We start from the raw sequence: 24,111 nt of genomic DNA, 5'->3' as shown, positions 1-24,111 counted from the left end.
TTTGTTTTTTTTAAAAAAAAATTAAAAGAACTATTTCTGACCTTACAAATTTTTGTTCAATACTTTGTCCAGTATAAACTGAACTGTAAAAGTTGAACTGACTTAAACATAAGTTTTTTTCATTGTAGGTCTTCTCTTCCATTTGATTACTGTAAGCATGCCTGGAATGGCCCATACATTTCAGACCTTAATTTCATCACATTCCTCTTGATAAATAACATGCTTGTAGTTGTCATATTAAACACATCAACGACCGAAAAAAAAAATTCGATAAAAAAAATAAAAAAATAAAGCAATTAGCGTTTAATTATTGATGGCTTGAAGCTCCTCCCCCTTGATTTCCTCTGTGTATTCCACAGGTGCCGCGCGCGCTGCTCTGCTTTAGTGAACACAGCTCTGAGGAAACGCTGCTTTCTATTCACATACGCTTCAACTCTTTTTATTCTCTTTCACTGTGACTTCCCGCACTGTCTCCTCAGTCATTTTCTCCCATGCTTCGTTATTTCGTCGAACAAACGACGTCTTTCGTTTTCTGTCATTTAAAAGACACCATCTCCCGTGTGTTTTGGCAGTAAGGGCTTCTGGAGAGGATGGCTGCTATCAAGAGGCTTCATCAGTGGTGTAAGAATCAGTGCGATGGATATAGAGATGTGTCCATCAACAACATGAGCACATCTTTCAGAGATGGACTGGCCTTCTGTGCTCTCATCCACAAGTTCAGACCGGACCTCATGTAAGAGACGTTTATTTATAAACGGTCGTTGATTAGGATGCAGAAGTTGTTCACTAACTATGAGAGTAAAGTATACCAAAATGGGCTACCAAGAGTTTTAAAAGGAGTGTGGGATGTTTCAACTTTTTAGTGTGGTCTATAGCTACTTTATGCAAAAAGTATTTGGACTTTTACATTTGAATCTATGCCTGGTCACTTAAGTATTTGGACACTTTCTGTGAACTTGAGGAGAACTGACTTCATGCATCCATTTGAGTGGCAGAAGAAAATGGCATAGAAAAGTTAGTACACTCTAGCATTGTGTTGAATGTTAATTTTTAAGTGTGTAGTTGAATTGTCCAACTTTCAGAGGCCACTGTATTGAAATTATGACAGCAGATTCATAGGTAGTTGACATGCTGTGATCTTAAAATATTTTAAAAGGCGTTAAAGGATTTTATAATCATTTTTGTTGCTTTTATGACTTAATATCATGAGATTACTATAATATTTTAATGTAGTATGTGTATTTATCACATTTAGAGAACTATTTAAAATCAACTAGTGAAGGCAAAATGTAATAAAAAAAAAAAAAATGGTGAGAACTGACTAGTCAGGGCATCTGAGATTTACACTTTCTTTTGTACATTCAAATTGTTACATTCATCTTTTGCTGCATCCATTCTGTGTTATTTTTGCCATAGCCTCAACAGACCTATTTCTTATGTTAAATATGAGTTTAATATTGTAGGTTTTGTGACCTTTAAAAGCTGTCACAATATTATGTTTAATTTACAGTTTGATGCATTTACACCTTGAAACCACCTTTATTTCTGTGTGCTTTAACTTATTTCAGTATCAACATTGTATTGTAACACTTCTCAAAGTGTCTATCTGGTGAGTCATGTCCTTGTTTTCTTTCAGAAACTTTGAGTCTCTCTCCAAAGACAATGTGTATTACAACAATCACTTGGTAAGTTATTCTGTTTGGCCTTGATCTTGGCCTGACTCATCGCTTGCATGTTTTGCTGCCAATTGTAGCCCTATCCTGTACAGATGTGTGTCTGCTGCTGTCCTGTGGTAATGCAAACGTGGTTGGATGGCTGGATGTTTGTTCTTTGTTTAGTTTGCAACATTCATGGATTTTCTCTTATTGACCTGAATTAGAGTGCTTGAGACCCTTTTCCCACTGCTTGTGAAATGCATGTGATCTAATTTTGCAGCAATCTCAAATGAGACTAGTTGCTCAGTAAAAGAGTCTATTGATCGGTCGAGTCTTGGAGCAATAGCTTTTGGCAGGATAAAGATACCCTTCAGTTTTTGCAGAAAGTATCTTTTAGTGAAACTGTCTAAAGTTTCAGACTTGTCCTGTGTGAACTTGGGACAGAGAGAAGAATTTTGTATCCTAAACCATCAAAATTTACTTAACAGGACTTAAAGTATTCTTTTTCCCCATTGACTGAGTACTACACCCTCTTGATTGATTCAAAGATGTATTTATTCATTTTAAAGATTCCACGCTTTAAGCATTTTAACTATCACAGGCAACTTGTAGGCTAATCTTCAATTTACTTAAAGAATAGTAGATATCAGATTAAAATGAGTTTATGGTATATTGAAATTTTATTTGAATGAATTTTTGATTTACCCAGAAACTGGCTTCTGTTAGAGTATGTCTTGTATGGAAAATTTAATTTGTGTTTGAGTGTAGGGACACTGTCCGACCAGGACCGATGACCTAATTATTTTTCTTCCCTATCTGGAAGTGCTTATGAGAATGAGGTGGTGAGACATGCCACACCTGGGACTTTGTTACAATGATGAGCTCTTTCTCTGGTTGCTTCCTCAGAGACTGTAAATTATAGGCCACACACTCTGAGATCTGTTACAAACCCTCACCACTTCTATAGGAAGCACTCCGCTGTAGTTTGAACCCGAGCCGTGTGGAGTCTGTCCAGTTAATGCATTATAAAGAAGGGTGACAGTCATCCACAGGGCACCTGATCCTCTCTGTCAAGATTAACTTACCTCTGTGCATTTAAACACCAAAGAATAGCTGTTTTCCCAGTGTGCTTTGGTTAAACCCAGACAGTTTTTAACTGAAATGTTTATTTCATATCAGCCTCTCAGTGCTGTCATACAAAAGATAAACAGGATGTTGCAGCTGCATCATGGAGGATGTGCCGCCCCTCCTCAGCTATCCTGTAAAATGAGTGTGTCCAGGTCAGACCTAAACAATGCCATCGTATCCTCTCTTCTGTCCCCATTCCCAGGCCGCGGCGCGCACGGGAAATGTGCTATTCATTATGCACTCCCTGCTCGGGCCATCTTGATGTGGTGCCAGATTGTGCTGGTTACTGGCCTATTCTATTTTTGACGGCTGCTTTTTTTGTGTGCCTTGTCTGTGTTTACAACTAATCGGCCAAGTTCCTTTCCCCTAGAAAACCATTGCCACAGCGTGATTTTGGCGGCCTGAAACAATCATATGAGGTCATGTTGAATGAGGATGTTCAGTGGTTGTTATAAACACAGGGAGTTGTGTGTGTGTGTGTGCTCGTCTTTTTGTAGTTGTGGTTGTCTAATTGCTGTTTTCTTTTGCGTGGATTATGTGGCGTTGTGAACTTAGCTTGGCTGATTTCTGTCGTGTGATGTGCTCCAGGCGTTCCGTGTGGCTGAAGACCATCTGGGAATCCCAGCTCTTCTAGATGCAGAGGACATGGTGGCGTTGCCTGTCCCAGACAGACTCAGCATCCTCACATATGTCTCACAGTACTATAATTACTTCCACGGCCACTCACCAAGTAAGACTTGAGTTCACCATTTTTATTAACTGTGTAAATGTCTTAGCTTGACTCATAACTTGATCCATCTGCCCATAGTTGAGAATATTGCATTGTGGGATACAGTATTCCTTTCATGCTAGGTCTAAAAATACATATGAAAGCACATCCATTTCTCAATGTTTTGTCCTTTCCACACTGATACAGCTTTTTAAAAACTGAGCTTTTTGAAGTTTACATGACAACGTTTTCAACTAAAATCTTGTGTTTTGGCCGTTCATTATACGACAGTGGTATTTTGGGGTCTGAAAACACAAACTTTTGGAAATGGGATTCAAAGTGCATGTTTTTGAAAACGAAATGAATGTCTCTGTGTAAACTACAAAAATGACACTTACAAAGTGACATCGCCAACTACTGTCCTGACATGAATAATACAGCATTTAGTCGTTTTCACAGATCCTTGTGAAAGGTGATCGTTTTGACAATGTTGTCTTTACACAGAAAAACGCAAAAGGAAGCTTTTCTGTTTTTACTACATCGTTGTTGTACGAACAACTAAGTGGATACATTTAAAAACACTGGGTCTCATTCACTAAGTATGCGTACTCACAAATTTGTGCGTAAAATGTACTTGTAATGTATAATTTCGTAATAAAATGTATTCTAAATTTACGATAAATAGGAACAACTGAAACCACACGTACGCAAAAAGCACTTATTCTGTACAGCTTTATATTTCATCCTAACACGACTATAATTATATTGAAGTATGTTGCATTAATTGTATTATATAGTACATGTATAAAATTATATAATCAAATTATTAAATAATTCAATTTCATCTTAAATACATTCCATAGTTAAAAAGAAAATCTGCATTATGGCTTCAGCTAATAATGCAGATATATATGCGTATGTACAGCTGGCTAATGAGAGGTCTGTAATTTGGCTCTGTATAAAAGGTGTTTATTGTGAGAACTGGTTAGAATGGCACACTTGGCATTGCTCGTGGGTCGGGCGAGAGCGCGTCTGCGAACAGCGGTAAGTTTGACGAGATTGACGAAAGGCTGAAAGGAAAGCATGTGCGGAAAGCGGATTTTTTTTGGTGTGTTTTACGATGTTTAGTGACACGTCTTGTACGCATGGATGTTTATACCCTTATGTGCCTGCTATTTGCTGTTCACTTTCACAGTGTTGCAAAGATAAATGTTACTTTGCAAGAATGTAAATATAAAGATTGTACAGAGATGAAATAATCGTAATAATAATAATAAAAAATAAAATAATTGTGCGAGAAGAATAGCATGAGGACTTTGTCTTGTTTCTCTATCATCTCAGTGAGCTTCTATTACTATTATCCAAGTGCAGTAAGATTTGTTTTCTGATGTTTTAGTATGGACGAGAAAGCACTTGGACGGAGTGCGTTTTGAAAAGAAAATTTACCTGGATTAAAGGTACAATATGTAAGAATTTTGCATTAAAATATCCCAAAATCTCAAGGCCAGTGTTATATATTTTGTTAAGTTGATTACTTACAATATCCCAAATGTTTCCAACTATTTTTAAATCGTGAGAAAATTGCGATTTTAACCAAGGAAACGGGGCGTTAGAGCAGGGGTGAGCTGGGAGTCGCCGGTCAATTGCGTTATATCCGCGTTACCCTCGGTTTCCGCTCGTACTGCGTGGAGTCCTGGACAAATGCGGAAGTTGTAGTTGTAGCGTCTATCAAACAACAAACTTAGCTTGTTCGTGCAGTCGTTATGGAACACAATTATTCTTTACCGATTGCAGGTGGTTCTGTCGACAAAGCATGCTTAATTTTATATTTTCCAAATGTAGCATTCGGTAATAGTTATGTTTATGTAAGGAAAGTATTTTTGCTTTAGATTTGTGTTTAACGTTAATTTATTGACATTGTTTATCTGGTGTTTATGGCAATGTAAATAAATATAGCATGTGTTATACATAAAGATTAATCAGTGTGGGTACAACTACAATATACATGTGGGTACAATGTACAAATGATGTGGGTATGTTCGAATGTACTTTTACAACAATTGTTTAGAACACGTAAAACTGCGCAGTGTTATCACAACAATGAATTCGACAAATACAGTAACATCTATGATAACCAATATAGTAGGCCTATTAAACCGTACTTATCTTGCGGTTAATTAATTTTAATGAAATAAAAGTGTGATGAGGTTCAAGAGTCAGGAAGGAAGAAGACAGGGATCGGCGTGACTGGGACTTTATTAAAACAAAACAAACAAAAGTCGCACACAACGCGCATTCACCGTGGCAACCGCGACGGCACAAAACAGTTCAAAAATGAGAGCTCGGATCCACCGGTTTTCTTTCTCTGCGTCCAATTTTCTCTCCAGTCTCTCTCTCGTTCCAGCGCGGCTTATAAGCGGTCTCTCCACGCCGATCACTGCAATAAGACACAGGTGTTCGTCATTTGCACTTGACCTACTTGCGTCTCGCTCGTCTCGTTTCTCTCTCTCTCCCGTTACAGACCGTGCTGAACCACCCCCCTCGCCATAAAAAGCATGTCATTAAACGCAACATTAATGAAAATAGAACTTTACCTCATCCATGAACATGATTTTTCGATTCCCGTCTGACTGATTTACATCCACGGTGGAATTTAAAACGACAGTTCCCATCATTCCACGCTCCTTCATATCGTCATCAAGCTACGCCGTTGTTGTTTGGAATGTAGCGCCCTCTAGCGGCAAAAAAATCTTGCATATTGTACCTTTAATGCAGACATAGTTTTAGTGTGGTCCACATTTTTACTATTCTATGCATACAAAAAGTTTGCATTCTGTGCACAGTATACTGCAAAAATAATGGTAGTGCATGAGTAGAAAAATGCAGTGTATCCATATTTCTAAGTCTTTCTTCTCAATGGTCTCTTATTTTCAGTCGGGGGAGTAGGAGGTATCAAGCGGCATGCTGAGGACTCAAAGGAGATGCCATCTGAGAAGAAGAATCTGCCTGTGGTGGCCAAAAACCACAATCTCAAAACAAATACAGAGAACCGTCCTCCTCAAACCGAAATGCCAAAAAGTATCAGAGACAACCATCCTCCATCTCTTAACATCCAGAAAAGTGCTCCAGAGAAGCACGTTCTAGCTGATCCAGCTCGGCAGACTGGCACAGACTGGCAGAAATCTCCAGGGGCGAAATGTGTGCGGGCGCCCGTCGCACCACTCAGAGCGAGATCTCCACAACCACACAGAGCTGCTGAGAAGGTGTCAATTTGCCTATCCCTTGATTATTCAACATAAAAAAAATGACTGGTCTTCAGACCTAGTTATAAACAGATGAGTTTAGAATGATTCAGTCATGATTTGGGAAATTGATTTTTAGTTTGGAATGTTTTCATTCATCTGATCTTTTGTAGAAAACTGTTTTGGCGGAGAGCTCAAATAAAAGCGGCACATTGAACAGTGATTGTGCAGTATGTGGAAATCATGTGCATTTGGTCCAGAGGCACCTGGTAGATGGGAAACTTTACCACCGGAGCTGCTTTAAGTGAGTTTTCATTGGTGGTGCTTGGGAAGCATGGCTATTATTGCTCTAAATATTGATAAGTATGGCAATTTGGCATGTACTGTAACTTTTGTAAGTTATTTTATTGCAATGTACACTTCTAATTTAACACAATTGTAAAGTACTGTAACTTTATTATTATTATTATTATTATTATTATTGATTTCACTCTCTCTTAAACAGGTGTAGTGTATGCTATGGCACACTGAAATCTGGGGCATATAAACTGGGAGCGGACACTGGCTCACTGGTCTGCAGTATTCACCAACATGCCCAAAATGGCTTCAAGCCTATGGTTAAGCCTTTTAAGAGCAGTGGCTTTACACTCGCTGATTTGGTACCCAAATCTGACCGTGGAGATCAGCCATCTTCACAGCTCTACACCTCTGTGTTATCTACACCCGTCAAGGCTGTGCCCAGACCAGTGGAGCTCAGTCTCGCTCCGCAGTCATGGACGGCCTCTGCTCAGAGGACTCAGGCAGCCAGGCAGAAGTTCTTTCAGTCCTGTGGCCCAGCAGCAGAGCACCGGCCCACCGCAAGACCGCAGTCAGGCCCCTCAGAGTCCATCGCCAATCAGAACGCCAGTCTGAAGATGGAGGAGGAAGACCAAACCAGTGCACTGACAAACGGAAAACAACTCCTTGAAGGAAACCGAAATAACAACAATGCGCTTAATAATGACCCAGGAGCACACCGGCAGTGAGTTACTAACTAATGATTGCTGTCATGGTTTAAAGTATTATTGATCAGTGATCAACAATTTCTCAGGTGAAAAATGATCTATTTGGTTTTTCACACCAGAAATGTACCCCTACATCATTTTTAAAGTATGGGTTGTTTGTCACTGTTCATAAATGCTGGGTATTTTGGTTTCAGGATTTCTCAAAACCTTTGTTAATGTTCTTATTTGGCAAGTACAACACTGCAGTTCATGCATCTGCATGTTTTTTTTTTTTTTTTTTTCAAAAGAGGTTCTAGACACCTTTAAAAATTAAAAAAAAAGTGTAAAACATTGCTTAACTTAAGATTTTACCTGACCTTAAAGACAAACTATAAAAAGCTTTAATGAATGCTTGGTGAGAAATTGGATCATATGTTTTAAGTAGGCAAATAATTGCCATTCAGTTCACCGCCATTCAAATGTTTGGGGTCTGTAAAAATTTTCTTTTCTTTTTGGAAAGTGTCTTTTATGCTCGCCAACGCTGTTTATTTGATCAAAAATAGTTAATATTGTAATATTGTTAAATCACACAATTTAAAGTAACTTTTCTATTTTAATATTTAAGATATTTATTCCTGTGGCCAAGCTGAATTTTCAGCATCATTACTCTCCTTCAGAAACCATTCTAATATGATGATTTGCTGCTCAAGAAACATTTATCATCAATGTGTTGTGCTGCTTAATGTTTTTGTGGAAACTCTGGTAAGTTTAATAACTTGCCACATATGTTTTTTTTTTTTTTGGTAATGATCAAAACTCAAAAGTGGCAGAATATATATGTATATGTATATGTGTATGTATATATAAAACATACTGAACCCAAACTTTTGAATGGTAGTGTCAGTATATCTGGTTCATATATTGTACATATGATCATGGTGTGAATGCTGTATGTCTCTCACAGGATACAAATCAGATGCTCTTCTGCTGAGGACTCCAGCTGGAGGCAGGAGTTACATGGACGAGATGCAACAGGAAGGAGCTTGTATCAGGCCACTCCATCCAGCCCTGCTATCAGCAGTAACCGCACGAACAGCAAAGAATCCTCCTACCTCAGTGCCATCAGCAAGGAGCGCAGCAGACCTCCATCCCTGCTGCTTTCTACTGCCAAAGGTGGTGTTCGCTCACAGATGACCTTTGCTTATATGGATTGTGGTCTTTTTTTAAAAATGGTTTCTAAAGGTCACATGGGAAATATTTCCATAAACATACGTAATAAGTATGAGATGAGAACATAGGCAGGAAAGCGGTTAAATTAAGCCATGGGCTAGCATCCATTGTTTTTTTTGTTTTGTTTTTTCCTCCATGTAGTCAGAAAGATTGAATCTTAAGACTGATTTCTGCCCTGCAGTATTTTAATCCTTTCTGTTTGACGGCACGGCTTCAAATGGCATAATTTGATATTGTGTGACTCATGCTTTTTGTTTGCCATAATTTTTCCCTCTGCTTCAGCCAAAGATGTTCAGAGCTGCGACGCCCCAACTGACTGGAGATCAAAGCCAAAGGCAGCTCCAAATGGACCAAGACTAAAGTAAGTTCGACCAGCCTAGTTCTCCCTAATGCTTTCTAATCCACACGAGGGGAAGCAGGCAAAGTCACTCGGGTGTGAGCTGCAATGACACTTCAGAGCTGGAGTACTGACAGTGGGGCCTTTCATGTATCCATTCTCTAGCCGGCGGATGCCTCCTGCCTCCCCCATAGTGTTTGACTGCCTCCGCGTGCATCCGCTCGCTCTATCCCCAATCCTCAGCAGTCCCAAGGAGTGCTGCGCCTAAACCAGCCCCCTCTGAAACACTAGACTCTTACTTTGAGTTCCTCTGATCATTCTTTTAATTTTGTTTGCGTCTACTGTATCTAAGGTGAGCGTCGGCTTATGCTGGTTTGAAATGATGATTTTGAGTCTTAGTCCTGTTGTAGTGAAGTTACTTTGCTTTTTGTAGATCTCATGGTAATGCCAATGATGTCCTGCTGACTTGTGGAAAAAACGAAAGTGAACATTGTTTGAAGGTCCAAGAAGATACTTCAAGAGCTCCAACCTCCTCTGTACCAAACAACTCTCATTGCTCCAACAATGTTGTCCTGAAAACTGAAAGGGAACAGCAGCAAGGGACCTGGGGTAAGCCAGTCACATCAACCTTAAACCGCAAACCTCAAATACTAGATGTACCTTGAACACTGCCTGAAGTTTACCACTTTATTTCCCTCTCAGTTCAAAATGGAGCATGTACACCAGCAGGTTCTTCTGCCCCTATCCAGCCATTCAGTCCTGTTGTCTCATGTTTGGGAGAGACTTGTCATGGGCAGGGTAAGTCCAGGCCACATCAGCTGCAGCATGGTAAGATTTGCGTTTATGATGATCATACTTTTCTTCTGACCACAGGTTTGAAACCCGACTGTTCCTTGTCCTCATGTGTCTTGCCCTCTCAGTCCTGTCACAAACCTTCATCTCCAAAACAAACTCGCTGCAGGTCGGCGATGTCCAGTAAGCATTTTCTAAACTTATGGTAACAATTATTTTTTATTATTAAACCTTAACAGAATGGTTCACATGATGCAATTCGTTGCTTTTTATCTTATTGTAGTTAGTGAATCACCATCTATACCACTTGTATAGAAAACAGAAGCATGGTCTAAGCTCTGTTTGTTGAATTTAAAAAATGTTTTTTTTGTTGTTGTTTTTTTGTTTGTTTGACTATTTGCAGTAATTTATGCATATTTCGTGTCCGTGTTTTGCGGCGCCCCTAAAAGAGACATGGTGATGGAAAAAAGTTTTGAAATATATTTTTTTCCACCACCATGTCTCTGGGCTCTGTAATGTTTAGCCTTCAGCTTTTCATACCCCCAAAAAAGTTTTGTCTTTTTAAAATAATTTTAGGTTACGACAATGGAAATATTTCATCCAAAAATGGCTTGCTGCTTGAAACGAGGTCGCCTACTGTAAGTTTGTGCAAATGTTGTATACTGTCCTTTGCCAAATGATCAAATATCTCATCACCATGGTTTAATTATATTATGTGTCTTTTCAGATAAAGCCTTGCTACATCTCACCAGATCAGATCTCAAAAGAGCTACAGGACATTGAGAACAATCTGAATGATTTGGAGAATGAAGGTGTGGAGCTGGAGATGAGACTTCGCATTTATGAAGAAGGTATAAGATTAGATTAGTAGTTCATGCAATGGTTGTGTTCCTCATTTCTCTAAGTTGAAGTAAGATTTGAAGGTCCCGTTCAAGGTTGTTTAGGAAAAAATAAGCTGTTTGGGAGATCAGATGTTCCTTTTGGTGCTATTCCAGATTGTGTTTCACACGGCATGTTGCAGCACCTTGTGTGTGTGGGTGGTTCATTGAGTTCTGTGAGACGCGCACTCATTCCAAACCTGTTAGCTGAGCCCGTCCACCTGGGAGTCAGAATTGCGATGTAGCCTTTAGGGGAAGGCTGTGGCCAATAAAAGGCTCTCGATTCCAGCAGCCAGGGCCAAATGAGGCGAGGCGCAGAGGAAGCTCCCTCTCCTCCTGTGGGATGCTGGGATGAAAATGGAGAAGAGGCGGTGGGCTCCAGTGAGAGGCTGCTAGCTGTGTGGGGCAAGGGCACTTGATTGGCTCTTTTCAAGGTCACCATGGCACAGTAATATCATCTCCAGTCACCTGTCCTGCTGCTAGCGGCCGGTGGGATTTCATAGAACCTGACTGCCTCTCGCTCCCACCAAGGCCAAAACCACCACTTGATGAAATTAAGTTTGTGTGTGTGCGTGTATGATTGTACTTGTATGTTTTTTGTACCACCTCAAGGCAATGTCAATGGAAAACATGCTTTTTAGACCGTATTACAGTGCTCTATTAGGAGACAAATAGAATTCAATCATAGCTCAAATAGAACTTGAAAGTGAGAATTTGGAGATGCCCATCTCCAGAGTACTTTAAATTGTGGCCTCAGGTGGGGTGTCACTTATGTGGTTGGATGTGAGCAGTGCATTTAGGACCCTGGTGTCCTTGGTAACTTTGGACTGTTTTACAGAGGGTCATGGGGACCTTCTGATGGATCCCTTGATGGTGGACTGGTTTAACCTGATTCGGAAAAAACAAAGCTACATCCGCAGGGAGTCAGAGTTGATGTACATGTAAGTGATCCCTTATACTGTATTCACCAATTGTCTAGCTGTCTTAATTTTGGATGAAAACATTTCCAAAATTCTTAATATTGACTAATAAACAATAAGGGAGAAAAGCGACTAGTGTGTCTGCTTGCTGTCAAATTTGGTCCTTACAGTTCTCAATCTCTTTCAGAGCAAGAACACAGGATCTGGAGGAGCAGCAGCCGGGAGTAGAAGGAGAGCTCAGGAGGTTAATTAATAAACCAGGTAAAAATGAAGCCGGGTTAACTACTGTAAATATTACTCGTCAACTTTTTTTGCCATTAGCAATGGACAGGTGATATAGGGGGAGTGAACAATGTCAATGAAATGGTTTATTTGTGTTAAGAACCTTCCAGTGATCATGCTGGATTAATGTCAAACTGGAAATGTTTCATTTTGCACTGTAAAAAAAGTTGAGTAAATTAAAAAATAAAGCAATTAGCTGCTAGTGGTGCAACGGATCATCATTGATCCGTGATCCGTTCGGATCAATATCTTCGGTTCGGCACACACGTGATCCGCGGATTGATTTATGGGGGGGAAAAAAGCACTCAACATTTGCTTATATTTGTTGTTCATTTAAACCGTTATGAACCGCAGCGAGCGTGACACCTCATTCGCGCCGCAAGACCTCCAGACGCGCGTAAACGCGTATTTACATTGACTTAACATTGAAATCACTCGCGCCAGACGCTCTATTCGCGTTTGGTGTGTGAATGCAGCACGAGGGTGAGGGCGGGCGAGAGAGAGAAAGAGTGCCTGCGAGTGAGTGAGCGAGAGTGAGGTCTGCGGTCTTGGCCATTAGTTGATTTACTTGTTTTTGTGTAGGTAATACGTTGTCAAATATGTTTAAACTTAAATAAACTACCTATACAAGTAGTTATGTCTCTTTGTATTAATGTGTCCTGTTATTGACATAATGCGCGTCATTGACAAAATGCGCAACCAGATGTTCGAATAGTTCGAATATATGTGTTTTTTTAGAGGGAATATTCGAACGTCATTTTTGAGCAATTTTGACAGCCCTATATGACAGTGGAAACACATCAAGCATTGGTCCATGTTTAAAGGAAGGAGATATGCCTTTTTATGTTGCACTTTAAGTTGTTTTTCATTAATTATGTTAAAAAGAAGATATTATGCCTTGTGCACTTTAAGTTGATTTTATATATTTTAATTTAATAATTTAAAAGTGTTAATAAACAAACAAAAAAAAGTTTTTTTTTGCTGATCCGAAAAATGATCCGATCCGTGACTCTGATCCGAGAAACGATCCGAACCGTGAGTTTTTTTTGATCCGTTGCACCCCTACTAGCTGCAAAGCATTTGAGTTTTCTCAACTTCAATAGTTGTAGTTGTGCCAACCGATTTTTTTTTTTTTTTAAAGTTCTTCCAAATTAATATTAAGGTAAATCAACTCTCCTCTGCAATGTAGAAATATCTTGGTTTAACTTTGTTACCTGGTTGCCTTAATTTTGAGTTCATTGAAATAAAAAATTTGAGTTACTACAATGGAGATTGGTTTAAACAACAGAAACTTGATTTAACAAATGGAAAAAAAATTGTGATAATTCATGAAAATAATTTCTTAGTGAATATTAAGACCTTAAAGGTGCCTTGTGTAATGTCCGCCAAAAAATCAATTCATACTCCACATTCCATACCAGATGGGGGCAGTATACCTCCAGAAAGTGAGTTGGTCTACTCTAGAGTAACAACCGAGAAACGGCATAGTCTCTATGCTCCGCCCCTACCTTCACAACGACCCTAGAGCCATAGCCGAAGCCGAGCCAACTCCTAAGAGAGGACGTTTTGACTCCAGAGGAACGTTGGTTGATGTCAAGTGATTTTAAAATATGACATCTTCAAGCTACTCCCCTTCACCTTTAACAGTGAATTTGTTCATATTACATTTTTATTTTTAGTTTGAATTACATTAATTTGACAGACAGCATTCGCTGATGTTGACCAAGCTAGCGCCAAGCCGCCAACGTAACCAGAGCTGCCAACTCTCACGCATTCACCGTGAGACACACGCAATTGACACTTTTCACACACTCTCACGCAACACATCAATTTTCTCACGCACAGAAAAATCGCGAAGCAAAGAGGACACAGAGACCGACAGACTAGACAGAGCAGGTTACTTTATGATATAAAAAAATCTCAACTCTCAGATTCTGTCAATTTTATTACGCAATTCAAACAATAAACACCGTTTTGGCGTTTGTAAATGTTACACGACAGATCCCTAGCGCACGTGAACCGATCATCTCTACTAGCTAATAGTAAAAAAACACGAACACTGTTGAAAGATACAGTAGTAGGCTACAACTTACCAAAATGTATTCCTCATACATAATATCGACCAATCAGTGTTTTTTATCAGCGTGAAGAGGTCAATAACATAGCTGGAGAACAATTATGTCAGATTTACCTCAGGAAAGCCATTTAATAAACATAATATAGGTCACGTAGTTGGCAAGAAAAAAAGAGCTATAGAGAGTATTGTGCTATATATGTGTACTATATTACAATGCTACATATTTATTATATTTTTACTTATATCATGGGCTTCAGCCATTCTTCCGCTCTCTTCCCTGAACTGAAATGTAGTAGTGGGCTGTACTTTCCACACGATTGACATCAGGTTCAAGTACGCCCACAAGCCGTGCGAGTTATTCGTGTATTGCAGTTTGGCTGGTGGTTATGTTGCCCGCATACCGCCTCCCATGGCCGAAACTGGTATTATGACACCTGTCGGGCCGTGGCTAGTAATGCTAAAGCTAATTTAGGTTGATATCTCTGCAGCACTATAACTTGTCATTTTTTTTATGACATCATCGCCCTTATTTCTTCTCATTCTTTTGATGCGTGTAGCTCATTTTTTGGATATTTTTACCTCAATTCTTACACATGTCACCTTTAAGTACTGTGAACTTATTTCATTGGAATCCACTTAAAATAATATTTCTTAATATAAAACTATATGGAAAATTGAAATTGTATGACCCTCGTCTCAATCAGTGCAAAGGGACTTGCATTGCACTCAAGGAATACATTATTTACAAATTAATGTCTTACAATATGGCAAAATAAATAATGTTTATTTATTAAAGGGTTAACCGTATGCTCTGCTCTAAACTTTCATAAATTACAATGAGCTTTTTAATTTTGCTCTGAGTGGCATGCATGTCTTCACTCTTTGGTTGCTATGTTAAGTCTGCATTTAGAAATGAGCACAAATTATAAATAAATCTTATTCATAGATCTCTTGTGACACATGGAGCCAGTTCTCAGACCTGTCTGTTGCTTCAAATAATTCATTGGGATTTTAACAGGATTTGAAAAGTGATACAAAGTGAAATCAACATGTCAACTATTCTATAAAAAAGGACAAATGTAATAGCAGTTTAGTTTAGTATGCTTGGTCTCATTTTGCATGTTTTACAAAAGCCATAATGTGCGTAATGTGCATAAAGCCATAAAAAAAAAAAAGGCTTATAAATCATACTAAAATGTTTTTTGAAAATCTAAAATGCTGAGTTTTCTGTGATGGGTAGGGTTAGTAAGGGGATATAATATGGTACTACGTACAGCATAAAAATCATTGAAAGGTCCCCATAAAACTTGGAAACCCAATGTGTTCGTGTGTCCGGCTGTTAGAACATCTCAAGACTCTGGATGAGAAGAGGAGGGAAACAGAGCTGTTGAACAGACTGATGAAGATCGTGAATGACAGGAACGCCATTGTTGAGGGGCTGGAGGAGGACAGGTTACGGTAAGTCCTGAAGAAACCACACTACTAATGAAATGCTATACTTTCTGAGTGCAACTGCAAGTGAAGATTAACCACATTTAAAAGTTGCACATTTGTAAATGTAATTCTGCCAAGTAAATGTAATGTCACATTTCAAGGGAGGAGGAGGAAGATCAACAGTTGAACGAAATGATGCAAAGACTAGGTGAGAACTTTTGCTCTCTTTATTTTGATCTTGTCAAGTCTACTCTGAGCTTGAATCGGCGGATAACATTTCGATGAAAACGTTCTTTGTTTCTGTCCGGGTGCAGGTCCTCAGAAGTTTAAAAACAAACACAAGTCGTCCTTCTCAAAGCTGTTTAGACGGAGAAGTAAAAAAGCCTCAATGGGAGAGTGAACTTCAGATCTACTGGAGCGCAGTGATCCAGATCTTGTCCAGTGATCCAAGTCCAGATTTCACCTAAGAAGGTTTGGGACTAAGAATCACAGGCTCAGTGAGGTAGTTTGAGTTCTTGGAGCAAAATGTTTCTTTAATAGCCTAACACTTTTTTTTTTCTTTTTTTTAATTATTACTCTGATCATGTTCTGATAGTTTTCACTTATTTGATTTAGCTAATACTAGTTCTAATTATTTGTTTTAAGTGTTAAACATGTTTGATCCTGCAGTATTTGCTAATTTTTGCCTTCTCTTTAAATGTGTGGGCTAGTTTGAATTATTGTTAAAAATGTACGCTGCTTTTCCTGTTTTCTTCTTTTTTTTTTTTTTTTTCTTCCACCCCCACTTGTTCAGACATAAATGGTAACTTATATTAGCAGATAAACAGATGTCCAAGATTGGCTGAAGCATGCTTCTTGACTGTGATCCAAGAATCTGTGGAGCATCTTAATTTAACCCTAACCTCCAAAAAAAAAGAAAAAAGTTGAACTGTGCTGCCTGCTAAATCTAGTGTCTTCAAGATGCAGTGCGTGCAGTGACCTGAAGGGGGCACTATGAGCTTGCATGCATTTCTATCAGAGTTTTCCAGTTATTTTATATTCCTGAGAATGCTAAATCAAGCTGGAGATTAGACAGCAGAGGAACTTGTGTGCTGTAGAGGCGCGGATTATTGGTCGATTAAACCTAGCTCAATTAAAACTGTTCCTCATTTAACTTATCTAAGAAATATAGTCTTTCCACAGATGTCTTTTACATGGTGTTTAAATAGAAGTATTTGACCAAACTGTTTTGAAAAAACCCACTGTTGGAATGTTTTAAGAAGTTTTTAAAGTTCTTTTGAGAGATGCTTACAAATGGATATGCTTATTTATTGTATATTTGACTTTTAAAATGAGTAATCCAATAAATCTTAATGAAGTTTCTTAGTGTATTGTACCAGCAACTGTTTTCATGCTCACAATCTCTGAATTTCAGATGTCCGCAAGTGAATTTGCGAGGCCCAAAAACGTTAAACGGAAAACCCCATCCATGCAGAAATGGTCAGAAGTGCACAATAACCAAAATGCCCAGTTTATCCCACGCTTCCAGGCGGTTCCCTTCTCCGAAAATTAAAATGACACCGCGCTCGCTGCAGCAACCATAATTGTTGTTCCTATCATTGCTCGTGCTGTAAAACGGCCGTTTATACAGCCATCATTTAATATGGGTTTTAGTAAAATGCATTAAGATAATTTACTCACATTTAATATCATGCCACTGCTTACAGGCCATCCATCCCCAATTTAAGATGCATGAAATTGTGATCATGAACTTGGAACACCATCTCTCTCTAGCTGAGAGGAGCCGAGGAGGATATTGGTGCAGAACGCCACGCGTGATGCGGGTGACAGTCGAGACTGAATACGTGTGATATTAGAGTTAATTAAAGCTTTGCGCCCCATCTCCTGCAAATGCTCGCACTCCTGCAATTAAGAATCAAAGGCGAGGGCTTAGTGTCAGGGGGGTGTCTAATACATGGTTTTAACAGGAATGGGACCTGATTTGCCAAGCTCCTAGCGACAAGCATTAACAACAGCCTCAAATTAGGCGGACATTAATATTCATAAGTAAAACAATTCGTCCTGTGAATGGCTGATGAAATGAAATTCTCCGAGGTGAATGCTCGCGTCCACGCCGCCCGTGTCCATCAAAAGATGCCATTACTGATCAAGTGCTTAATGTATATGAGCCGCCTGATGAAATTGAAGGGATAAAGGATGCCGGGGGTTTGGCTTGTTTGTCACCAGCCTGGTATTTCAAAAACCGGTCCGCCAGCTCAAATGCACCATCGCTAACCTCAAGCATACGCGCACGCGTCTCTCTTTCGGTACATAACTGAATGACATTTACATATTTGCTTGATCAAGGCCAGCTAAACTGAGGTCACTAACACAAAATGGATTTGAAAATGGAGTGTACTTAAGCGTTTTTTTGTGTGTTTTCGCTGGAAAGTGCGCTAATGCGATGCACATGTCACATGGGCTGCGGCGCAAGCTTTCAGTGTAATGCGACGTGGTTTAATTGTTTAATTAAAAGCATACATTACACTTATCTGACGTACAGTTTATTCTAAAGGTCAAACTCTGCTTGTCCAGCGGTGGCCACTGAGCTGTTTGTTCTCTTCCTGTAGGTGTGTGTGTGTGCGTGCGTTTTGCAGATATGGTGGTAGCGCTTCTGCCACTAGTCTGTAATTATGATCCTCAAGGTAATTTTATCAGCCTCATTAGCTCTGATGAGTAAACGAGAAGCGTGCTTCTAATTTATTAGCCATCCAGACTGGAGCCCTGGCTCTCATCAGACGGATCATAATGTTTGTATAGGGGAGCTGATATATTCAGTGTATCATCCGGCTGCAGAAAGATTCGGATTTAGTAACTGTATTCTAAACTCTGAATCAAACTAAGCTATATCCGTGCAGGTCCAGAGCAGTGGTTCTCAATGTTTTTCACTCCAAGGCCCCCCCCCATTGGCAAAGACAATATTGGGAGGCCCCTCAAGATATTTCAGGTACTTCTACTATATTGGGAATTTATTTAATTATTTGTTGTTTTTGTTTGTTTGGCAATATATTTAAATTCTAAATTCCATAAATCCAAAAGTTTTAACTTAATGTTCTTTAGGGTTTACACTTTACTGCCAATGATTTTCCTAGTCATTTGCGATTTTACGGTTTTATTTTTAACTCCAAATTAAAAAATTCTTCCCAGTTTAAATTATTTTTTAACTTGACATAACTAGAAAAGTGGTTAACACTTAAAGGGTTAGTTAAAGGGATACTCCACCGTTTTTTCATATTAAACTGTTATTCCCTTTACTAAGATGAGTTGATGCATACCTCTCTCATCTCAGTGCGTGCACTTAATCGCTCTAGCGCGCGGCGACACTTTGAAAGCACTTAGCTTACCCCAGTATATTCAATGGTATCTAGCAGCAATGAATTTAGAAGTTACCAAACACATCAATGTTTTCCCTATTTAAAAACAGTTACGCGAGTAGTTATACGACCAAGTATGGTGACACAAAATAAAACGTGGCGCTTTTCTAAGCGGGTTAAAAAGGATAACTATAATGTATGTCGGAATAGCACTTTTGGAAGTACTTCGACTCGGCGCAGTAAAAAGTCACGCCTGATCCTCTTCCTAGTGGGTTCCTAGTGGTCATAGTTTAATATGAAAAAACGGTGGAGTATCCCTTTAACACAAAAATGAAAATTCTGTCATTAATTACTCGCCCTCGTCGTGCCTTTCGTTCGTCTTCGGAACACAAATGAAGATATTTTTTTATGAAATCTGAGAGCTTTCTGTCCCTCTATTGGCAGCTAAACAACTACCACTTTGATGCTTCAAAAACTTCATAAAGAGATCGTAAAACTAATCCATATCAGAATTCATCAAATATCTTAATTTGTGTTCTGAAGATGAACAAAAGTCTTACGGGTTTGGAACGACATGAGGGTGAAATTAATATTCTGTATATGTTTAATAATATTGAAGGAACCTGAACTAAAATTGAACAGTTGTATTTTCGTTAACTAACGTGCAAAGATTAATACTGTATCACATTTATTGCTCATTGTTAATGTTAGTTAATGCATTAACTAATGTGAACTAATTGGACCATATTATAAAGTGTTCACGAAAAATGTATATTCATTAATTCAAAAAAAAAAAAAAAACTTCCATGACTTTTCCAGGTCTAGAAATCACTATACCATGAAGCCGGTTAAGGTGAATACCCAGGATTGTTTAAGCTTAGTTTGTGTCAACCCTGGGTTTTAGGCACCATGAAAGTGGCTTTTAGCGCCGTAGTAACTTAACTTGCAGGTTGTCTGGCTTTTTGCGATTTATAATTATTTGATGATTTATATAATTATTATACCCCTAATCCATTACACAAGAGCAATTTTAGTTTAACAATTATTAAACATTTAGTTAAAATATGCATAAATGTACACAAATAATATGTAATGTGTATATATTAAAAAAAATACACACACACTCCACAACTTTCACTTGTACTGTCTCATATAGAAAGATATTTTCTTGCTGTATGAATGCATTTATGTACTTCATATTCTTCAGTCTCTTAAAGAAATGAATCTTGCTGAATCTCTCGTGAGAAGTGAATTGCAGTTTTGCTAAGTTTCAAGGAAAGCGATTGGCTGTTCGCAACTGATGTCACGCTTTCATGTGCCAGGATCACATGATCACATGAGTCAGGATCAAAGCCTGAGTTGACAGAGTCAGCTCAAGGTACCAACAAAGGCTGATTTGAATTGGTTTGGTTTTGTCAACGTGAAACTAATCCTGTAACCCTGAGTTTGTTCAACTACTGTCATAGTATAGGCCCCAGGTTTTCCAAGACCATGAGAATCCTGGTTCTTAAATACAAATGACAGTTAAGTGAATGAATTAAAATCAGCTAAAAGATGCAATCTTTATATATATATATATATATATATATATATATATATATATATATATATAAAAAAATTTAAATAATTGCAAATCTTGTAGGGTGCTGAGGCCCCCCTAGTTGGTCCCAACCCCCTGGTTGAGGACCACTGTTGTAGAGCTAAAAACTAAAACAGATTTATCCACTGTTGTGCCACAACATATACAATATGTAAAAAGCTGATCACACTGTAAACTTCAATTACCCACCCCAAAATTATTTTTGCTGGGAAAATTTCATTTAGTTTCTGTGTCATTTGGTGTGTTTAAGGAGAGGAGGTAATGTGCTCACAATTTCACTGTGCGAACATTTGCATTGAGGGGAAAATATGCACTCTGGCTCCTGGGAATGAGATGGAAAGTGCATGACTGGGAGACTTGACAAGTGCAGCTTTTCATCCATCTCAAATGAATAATTTTCCCTTCCCTTAAACATCCCTAATCCAAGCATGTTATCAGCGCCAATGCAGGATTCTGCCCGACTCTGCTCAGCGGCAAGGCAACTTTTCCCTCTTTACACGTTCGCAAGAGCTCCTGCTCCTTACACTGGCACAGAGACTCGTCGCTTTATCCTTTCGGCTGGTTTTGTGGATCAGTGGAACGGGCCCCACAACAGAAGTGATACATATGGAAACTCTTCACAAATGCCAAAGTCTCTTTTCACCCACAATCTGAGCTGGCTCACTAGATGTCCAGCATTGGCACACAACTCCTGACAGAGATATCACAGCACTGCGCTGAACAGAAAAACTGTCACTGCATCTCGTATCGCATGTTCTGCGAATGCAAGTAAATGTTCAGCGTCTCAGTTTTGAGAGTTTCAAATGAATATTTTTAGCTTTCCAGTAAGCAGCTGGAATCCGTTGAAATGTATTAAGTTGAAATTCTCAGCATGGGAGCTCTTTCTTGTGACACTTTCCGGTGAATAAATGCTTTGATGCTGTACAATTGAATTGCTGTTGAGATCTCATGGCAAGATCTGTGATGGGTAATGAGACCGTCAACTGTTTTAATAACTACAGTGCTCACTGCATGTTAACCTCATTTCCAGGTAACTTTCGGATGCCACAACAGCTCGTCTTATAACGCTAGAGGAAGCTTCTAATTTGTCATTTAGTGACATTTTAAGCCTTTTAACTGAACCCAGTCAGGGATTTACAGTTCCCTCCCAAGAAAAAATAATTTTGTCCTCTTCGTGGCAAAATGAAGGGAGAGATTAATGGTGAACATGCTGTGTTAGAAGAGAATTTATGCACGCTTCAATGCTTTAGGTGTACGATTTTGGTAGGCACATACTAAAAGTCTGGAGGTGTGTAGCTGTACAGAGGAAACATTGCATTAGGGGCGTTTCCTCCGAGGAGGCAGTGCCTCAAATTTGATGAGAAAATAATCCATATTATAAAAATAAAACAATGCATATATTACAAAATTTGACATTAAAAATTATATAAATCACTCGTTTTTCCAAAGTAACACTGTCCAACAGCGACACTAGCAGGTAAAGTTACAGCGGGACGGTGCACCTCTCTTGCCTCCCCTGAGCCCATTGAGTTTTAACGGACTCCCTAATGTGGTGGGTTTGGTGGGGCGTAATTGAGAATAAATGGGGGAAAGTGAGAGGCAATGCTGCTATCATGCTAAAACCTGCCTCTTGTCAGTCTGAATAAACAATGATAGCATTAATGGGAACACTAATTAAAAAGCAAGTTTTTTTGTTTGTTTGTTTATTTAACCAGGAAAATGAGACCACATTATATGGTTAAAAAAACTGGGGACTTTGCCTCCATTTCATAACACCCCTGCACGCCAATGCATTGCGTTATGCTACTTTTTTTACCTGCACCTATTTTTTTCAGTCCTTTTTCAAAAATGGACCAGTGGTTTCCAACCCTATTGTTGTGCGTACACCAGGACCAGGGGTGGGAACTGCTGAAATGGACCATTTGGGAGCAGATGTCACAGTTGCATGCGCATTGTGGTGGCTGATAAACAGTGGTAACAAGTGGAGGAAAACGGACAAGATCGACAGAAGAAGAGGGAAAAGATGTCTTTGGATGTCAGAATTGGAATGCAAAAAAGATGGGTGAAGGCACATTTCAAAGTGAAAAACATGTTTTCGAATCATTAAGTGGACTGTACTGATGAAATCTGTGACTATTACTCTACCATTAAAGCATGAGTTTGAGATCTTCACATAATATGCAGTTCATAGGGGACATAATGTATTAGCCCTACAGTTACAGCATGAAATATTTAACACTTTTATCTCACAATTTTGACTTTTTTTTCTCACAATCGCGCGTTTATATCTCTCAATTTGGACTTCTGAGGGGAAAAAAATTAATTGTGAGATATAAGCTCACATGACTTATTATTGTTAATATTCTTTTATTCCATGGCTTCTATATACTGCTACTGCAGAACTGTCATTTTCAGACACCAGGTAGGCTCCGCCCACAAAATACCATATGGTCTTTATTCCTCAAACTTAAATGGTATACTGTATGCGTTTTTCTTGTTTTCCATAAGATAAACACATGAACTGTTTTGTCAATGCCAGGGATCACACACAAGCTGTATACATTTAATTAATTGATATATTAAAAAATGTTGATAGCATACCTTAATCACAAATCCTTTATGTATTCTAGGGTTAACACACTTCTGGTGCTTATAATGACAGACATACAAGCAGCCCTGATATGCTAAGGAGAGCTCATTGAGTGTTTTACACTGTGTGTGTGTGTGTGGCCGTGCTTATGTCTGTTTGATGGCCGCTGTGCAGTGGAGACTGTGCTGTCTTTTCTCTCTGTTGGCTGGCTTCTTTTGATGCTCTACCTCTCTTATCTTGAGCCTGGCAAGGTTAATGAAGTGCTAGAACTCTTGGAGGAAGTAAAAATGAACTGACTAGCAGAGACCAGAGGAAGCTTGGAGATGAAACGCACATCTTGGAGCGGCTCTAAGTGGCAATTTTGGTGAATTACTGAGACAATGAGAGGAGGAACGTCATCTTCTTAGACACAACGACACTGGGTATCAGGAATGGTCGATTGGATCTCTTTAAACCCGGCTCATGTGGAATTACATTAGCATTTTAGCCTTGCTTGTAATATGATCTGTCACACCTCTCCGCCAGCCAGTGGTGGCGGGGCCGAGTGCTGTTTTTCTGGCATTGACAACCCACTCCTTCATTTTCTGGATTTTAGGCGAAGTACGTTGGCTAATTGATTGTGTGGGCTGAAATATTCAGCAATAAACATAATGGGAATCTTTTGTTAAATTTGTTTTCACTGATCAACTTTAAAGACTGAAATTTTTTTTTTTTTTTTTTGCACTTAACGGTATGGCTGATACCTTTGGCTTATATTAACATTTAATGGGGTGGATGACGTGTTATCAGTCTTGTTAACTCAAACTATTCATCTTTTTTTTAGTTTGAGATTAAAATAAACATCCGATGAAAAATTTAGAAATGTTTTGGCATCTAACTGAAATAAGTTAAACATCTACTA

General features: G+C 38.9%; 1 protein-coding gene across 2 annotated transcripts in view; it reads left to right on the top strand.

Annotated features, from left to right (window-relative positions):
- The first annotated feature begins 351 nt into the window (after nucleotides 1-351).
- The window catches only part of micall2a (mical-like 2a), a 41,501-nt gene continuing 17,741 nt past the window's right edge, over nucleotides 352-24,111 (top strand). Inside the window, exons 1-18 of one of the 2 annotated variants that reach the window (XR_013821275.1) lie at nucleotides 352-733; nucleotides 1,637-1,685; nucleotides 3,372-3,513; nucleotides 6,427-6,755; nucleotides 6,908-7,038; nucleotides 7,240-7,755; nucleotides 8,682-8,890; nucleotides 9,230-9,308; nucleotides 9,718-9,893; nucleotides 9,987-10,082; nucleotides 10,158-10,259; nucleotides 10,653-10,714; nucleotides 10,804-10,927; nucleotides 11,793-11,895; nucleotides 12,062-12,135; nucleotides 15,577-15,691; nucleotides 15,829-15,875; nucleotides 15,982-16,138. Coding sequence is in view for 1 of the 2 variants with exons in the window: in XM_079871673.1 (XP_079727799.1) it covers nucleotides 591-733; nucleotides 1,637-1,685; nucleotides 3,372-3,513; nucleotides 6,427-6,755; nucleotides 6,908-7,038; nucleotides 7,240-7,755; nucleotides 8,682-8,890; nucleotides 9,230-9,308; nucleotides 9,718-9,893; nucleotides 9,987-10,082; nucleotides 10,158-10,259; nucleotides 10,653-10,714; nucleotides 10,804-10,927; nucleotides 11,793-11,895; nucleotides 12,062-12,135; nucleotides 15,577-15,691; nucleotides 15,829-15,875; nucleotides 15,982-16,067 (2,583 nt within the window). In the remaining variant the exon portion in view is untranslated. Of the gene's footprint in view, nucleotides 734-1,636; nucleotides 1,686-3,371; nucleotides 3,514-6,426; nucleotides 6,756-6,907; nucleotides 7,039-7,239; nucleotides 7,756-8,681; nucleotides 8,891-9,229; nucleotides 9,309-9,717; nucleotides 9,894-9,986; nucleotides 10,083-10,157; nucleotides 10,260-10,652; nucleotides 10,715-10,803; nucleotides 10,928-11,792; nucleotides 11,896-12,061; nucleotides 12,136-15,576; nucleotides 15,692-15,828; nucleotides 15,876-15,981; nucleotides 17,032-24,111 lie in introns of those variants that run through there. The other variant, XM_079871673.1, reaches the window with a different exon arrangement.

This window comes from Squalius cephalus (genome assembly GCF_949319135.1).
Source record: "Squalius cephalus genome assembly, chromosome: 1".
NCBI lineage: Eukaryota > Metazoa > Chordata > Actinopteri > Cypriniformes > Leuciscidae > Squalius > Squalius cephalus.
Note: the sequence above shows the minus strand (reverse complement) of the source record. Positions and strands in the feature narration are given on the sequence as shown.